This window comes from Octodon degus, unplaced genomic scaffold (genome assembly GCF_000260255.1).
Source record: "Octodon degus isolate 3935 unplaced genomic scaffold, OctDeg1.0 scaffold00055, whole genome shotgun sequence".
NCBI lineage: Eukaryota > Metazoa > Chordata > Mammalia > Rodentia > Octodontidae > Octodon > Octodon degus.
Genome location: NW_004524631.1, coordinates 3,529,115 through 3,535,132, shown reverse-complemented (window position 1 = coordinate 3,535,132; position 6,018 = coordinate 3,529,115). Strand labels below are relative to the sequence as shown.

The 6,018-nt window shown below is 34.8% G+C and overlaps 1 protein-coding gene across 1 annotated transcript in view; it reads left to right on the top strand.

The window, feature by feature from the left end:
• The window catches only part of Ect2 (epithelial cell transforming 2), a 103,101-nt gene that overhangs the window by 48,187 nt on the left and 48,896 nt on the right, over positions 1–6,018 (top strand). The window contains exons 16-17 of the mRNA XM_023717807.1: positions 108–204; positions 3,053–3,134. Coding sequence (XP_023573575.1) covers positions 108–204; positions 3,053–3,134 — 179 coding nt within the window. The remainder of the gene's footprint in view (positions 1–107; positions 205–3,052; positions 3,135–6,018) is intronic.

The following is a 6,018-nucleotide window of genomic DNA, read 5'->3' as shown; positions in this document are numbered from 1 at the left end:
AGTTCTTTTCAGGGACCCTGAGGATGCGAAATAATATGATAAATGTAGGGTATTTAATATTTGCAGAATAGTTCTTTTAAAATATTAAATAAATTAATTCCTTTCAGATAAACCAAGCTAAGCCGGAATGTGGACGACAAAGCCTTGTTGAACTTCTCATCCGACCAGTACAGAGGTTACCTAGTGTTGCATTACTTTTAAATGGTACTTGTCTCATGTGTTTTCATATTACTGCATATACCATCAGGGAAGTTCTTCCAAAAGTTGAAAATTTTCTTATTTGCAGAGATTTTTAGATTTCAACATTAAAAACATAAATCTTTTACACAGGAAACATCTTTATATATAATCTTGAAAAATAGTCACTGATGCTACAAAAATTTAAGCTGGCCTGAAATCCTTTTATTTTGCTATCAGTTATATTGAATAGTATCATACCTTTTTGTTTTCCCCTTAAAAAATTAACCAACAAGGAGTAAGACAAGCCATATGTCCCAAATATTTTTAGTCTTCTTTAAGTTTTTAGCTAGGTTCTGTGAACATGGTTTAATACTTTTATTTTTTGTCATATTGTTCAATGTACTCTTGAAATTATTTATTTTAGAACTTTAAATCAAAATATCAATAGAAATGAGTTTTACAGGAATTTTTATAAATTTTCCTTTGATTAAAATAATGCATATGGATTTTTTTTATATATAGTTGACTAAAGTGAATATTTCTAGGATAGTGTCAGGTTTCATTACATTTCTACAAATTAAAGTATGAAAACTAAATTATAAAGAAAAAATATCTGTAATTAAAGATTTTGATCCCTAAGTTTATAATAATACATGTAGCAGTTAATGAGTTTAATTTTGTGGCATGGTGAGGGGCAACAGTTCATAAGCCTCCTTTTCTCCCTTATATTGTATGCAGTCTCCCCACCCTAGGGCGCGTGTAACACTCAACACCATCTTGTCTTCTTGCACAGGATGAGGATGTTTACAAAGTCAGGACCCTGGCTGGGCTGCTGCTGAGTCAATAGCTTCTAAACTTCTCAGGTTGACACATGAGTGAACCACAGCAAATGCTATCCAGAAAACCTATAGTTTTTGTTTTCCTTACTTAGCTGATATCATTGAGAATTACCAAATTAAGAAATGATTTGCCCATACTTTTTTTTAATGAAGTACTGAGAATTGAATTGATGGATAATGAGCTGTATCCCCAGCCCAGGTTTTTAAAATTTATTTTGATGACTTTTATGTATATCTTAAAAATAAAAAAATCTTTGAATGTATATTTTCACTTTGAAGTACAAAGATAAGTTTTTGCTTCATGACATATGTAACTCGGCACACATACAGAAAAAAGACATAGAATCACCGAATCCTTAGTGAATTATCTTTTTAGCATTGTTGATTTTTTTTTTTTTAAAAGAGGTATATTGAAACACATTAAAAAAGATACTGCCACCATGAGCCCAACTGAAGAGCCCAAGCAGTCCTTTAAAGGCGTCATCCCAGAGCTCATGTCTTAACTGGGGAGGAGGAGTGGTTCATGTGTCTTAGCAGGGGTGGGGGGTTGGGGGGGTTGTTATTTTATTGTTGTTGTTGTTTTTTTGGCGGAACCGGGGATTGAACTCAGGCTCTTTTACTTGCCAGGGAAGCGCTTATTCCACTGAGCCATCTCACAGGCCCCTGTAGTGTTATTTTGAAGCAACAGTGAGGTAGATGCAATATCTGTATAGGATCCAAAATACTCTACAATACAAATGATCTGACTAAATGCTATGTGAAAAAAATTGTAATATGTGGGAAATCATAGAAGATGAGAAAAAATTCAGTAGCATATATTGATACCGTGACTGGCAACATTTAAATGTGCATATTAAGTAAATTATAAAAATTGAGAAAGATATACAAAGTTGGCTCCAAATTTACCTTGGTTGTAGACTTATAATTATGATGTTACAAGTAAGTATGCTGAAATACCACATTTAGTTTTTGAGACAGGATCTCACTAAATTGCTCAAACTTGTTAGTCCAAATTTATTGGTTCTCTTACCTCTGCCTCCTGAGTAGTGAGATTACAGGTATGTGGCACCATGCCCAGGCGATATCACCACTCTAAAATCGGTCCTTTTAGCGAGATGTGGCACATTCCTATACTCCCAACTCTTAGGAGACAAAGGCAGGAAGATTGAAAGTTTGAGGGTATCCTGGGCTACATGGTAAGGTCCATTCTCAAAACAAATAAATCTTTTTGCAGATTTTAGTAACAGTATGTAAATGCTTTCTAGTTTCCAAAACTGATTTTTGTTAATTTACATAGCTTCATTATAGTTTTATTAAGTACTTAGAGAAAATCATCAAATGGTACTGAGAGTAAAATTAATTTAAGAGTTTTTTGTAGGGCCTCCTAGATAGCGCAGAGGACTAAAACGCCTGCGTAAGCAGGCCCTGGGCCAGGGTTCGATCCCTGGCATGCTGTGTGCGACCCCCCCCCCCCCATGCGATGAGATGGTGACTGAGACTGGCGTACCTGTAATCCCAGTGCTTGGGAAACTGAAAATAGATCACTATGAGTCCAATCTGTGTAGTGCAATTCTGTATACTTTGTACTAAATACATTTAAATAAAGTATTTTGTGTTGCTCTATGTAAATGATTGGGTGGCTATGGGAGTTAATATGTTAAGTGTAAACTCTAGAATAACAAAATTGGCTTTTTAAGATACCGAATGCTCTGTGGCTTAGGTTGCATTATTAAATATTTTAAAGAGTTCTGAGTTAATTTGGGATAGAATTTAAAGGATCAAGGAATCTCCATGTGTTATTACAAGAGAATTGAGAACAGTGACATATTCTGAAAATTTAGTATGAGCTTAGTATAGAAAGTATTTGAGAATATTAATACGTTAGGAGAGAGCTTTATTAGGGAACTTGCTTAAAATATTTTAAAGATTAAATATTTAAAATAATCAGTTTATATCAAGATTGACAGTATTTTTAAGTTTTGGTAGGAGACCACTGTGTTGTTTTTAGTCATGGGGAAAATACTTTATTACAGATCTTAAGAAACATACAGCCGATGAAAATCCTGACAAAAGCACTTTAGAGAAAGCTATTGGATCACTAAAAGAAGTAATGACGTAAGTGTATTTTTTCAATTTTTCCTTCTTTAGAATAGTAAGGGTAGAATTGGCATGATTGTCATAAATTAGAGAAAAGTATCAATAGCTAACTTTTGTAGAATAATATTTAAGCTACTTTAAAATTTTTAATGTATTTATTTATTTGCTACATAGCTTGGACTTGTAGTGATCCTCCTGTCTCAAATTCCCCAGGGCTGGGATTACAGGCATGCACTACCATGTCCGTATACTTTTCTAGTAGTGTACTTATAGATAAATATTGTTAGTATGCATTCCTTAATCAAAATATTTGTTTCAGAAATTATTAAATTATTCCATACTGAAAGCAATAATGATTTAGAAACTTGATAATGTTAATTGCATAGAGATACTTTCTTTACATTTTTCCCATTGTAGCTTATTTTTATCTTTGTATTAATATAAAATATAACTTGGGAATTTGACCTTGGTGAAATGTAAGGCTTATTTTTCTTCTCTTAACTTTGTTTCTTATCTAGAATTTACGAATTGAATTGACAAAATTGATTGGAGATGTATTAAAAGTACAGAATGAAATTGATTTGGAGAGTGTGGTAATTAAACTTAGGTTGTTGACTATGAGTCTAACTTTAAAAACATAGGTCTGATCTTTTCTAAAATGGGTAGAAAACTGTTACCATTAACTGTTTTGCCTCATGGAAATCACCTAAACTTTTTGTTTGAGATATTTAAATAATTTCTGAGCTTTCATGAAGCCCTTCAGTATGCAATCATACTTTAAAATATTTGCAGTAGAGACTTTGACAGAAGCTTAAGTAGCTCTAGAAAGAAGAACCAGCAGGATCTTTTCTTTTTTATTCTACTGTTTGGGAGAATAGTGAATAAATCAATAGCAGTTTCTCTTGCTGTTGTATCAATACTTTCTTTTCTTACTGTATTATTGATTTGGTTTATCAGCCAGTCTCTGTGTTTTGGATTTGTTATCCTTGACACAGGATAATAATTTTAAGGTTGTGATGATGATGATTTTCTTTTTTGTCTTGCTTAAAGCTAGGAAGTAAACAATTATTTTCACATGTTTTTACAAAACAAAAGAGCTACAAATCTGTTACCTGCCTGATATACCTGTTTACTCTTAACAATTAACTTACATTGTTATTTACATACATTTCAGTAAGCAAAAATGGCGAGGTAATTATTTACTATTACTAATAGGATTATGAAAGGCTGGGGAGATAGTTCAGCGGTTTTAAGTGCCTGCCTGGCAAGCTCCAGGACACAGGTTCGATCCCTGGTACCACATGCCTTGCCACTCTAGAATGCCAGGCGCACTGTGCCGGCCACTGAAACCACATGTGGTGGCACACACCTGTAATTGCAGCACTAGGGAGGCTGAGACAGGAGAATCACTGCAAGTCTGAGCTTCATAGCAAGACCCTGTACTAAATAAAAAGATAAAAAAAAAATTTTTTTTTGTTTTGTAATTTAGGACAGGGTCTACAGGGTCTCACTACATAGATCTGACTTGTAGTGATCCGCCTGTGTTCAGCCTCCCAAGAGCTGGGATTACAGGCATGGGCCACCACTCCCAGTCTCAATTGCTGCCTCAGCATGCCCTGGGGGGCGGAGCCAGCTCAGCACACTGAGGATCGAACCCCTGGCCGCTGCGACTGCCTAAGCAGGCACTTTAATCCACCGAGCTATTTGGCCCTAAAAAAACGTTTTTCAAAAAGTAAGATTGTGATAGTGAATATACTGATCATTTGATTACTTGCCTCTATAGTAGTGTCAGTCTGATGAATCAGTAAGGTGGGTCTTTCTCTTTCAAAATTAGTTTTTGAGTATCTTGAGAATTCATAGATATTTTCAATATATCATTTTAAGTGCCTTGTTCGTGGTAGGTTTTCATTGTTGATTTCTGATGATTTGTAAGCCTTGTAGAACTTGACCAGCTCTAAATTCTTATGGTTGGTTAAAATAACCAAAATATAGTAGGTAAAGAAAATAATGATACAGCATCAATTTACTAGTTCTTGCCATTTAAGTAAATCCTTCAAAACCTCCATAATTCAGTCTTGTTAACACTAGTACACATACTTAATTTCTAAATCTTAATTTGTTATACAGACAAGTTTTTTAGTAACTTAAATATATATGTATTAACAGATGCAGATATATATCTGTTAATATATATAGGATGTATTTGTAGATACAGATATATCTAAGTTTAAAGTTGGCATACATGAAACACTGTGAAGCTGAAGCCATCACCGCAGTGTAGCTAGGGAAGGTTTGCATCATGCCTCGGTATTATTCATGCCCGACGGTTATCTGTCTCTGCGTTGGCCTGTCCTGCACAGCCTAAGGCAGCCATTGGGATGGTTCTGTTACTCTAATATGCATTCTATGATCTTACCTACATGGAGTTGGATAGTATGTTCTCTTTTACCTATCCTTTTTTACTCATATTTATTTTGAGAATAGTCTTTATTAATGCTTAATAATTCATTCTCTGTTACGTTCCGTTCTATGTCACTATCCATTCTGGTGTTGATACATATTTTGATTCTTGTTTCTGGGTATTAAGTACAAAAACAGCTGCTGTGAACATTTATTAGTCTACACGGACAGGTGCTTTCATTTCTTTTAGATAACTTGCTAATAGTAGAAATGTGTTCTTTTATCATGTATATTACAAACTAAACAACATGTGGTTTACTTACTACTTTATGTAATCTTATGCCCCTTAAAAAATACTCAGTAGGGGGCTGGAGAGATGGCTCAGTGGTCTAAAGCACCTACTTAGAACAAGCTTGGCAAAGCATTGGGGACCGCGGTTCAATCCCCCAGCACCACATGCCAGCCAGCCCGCCCCCTGGTGGGCTGAGCTGGCCACACACAC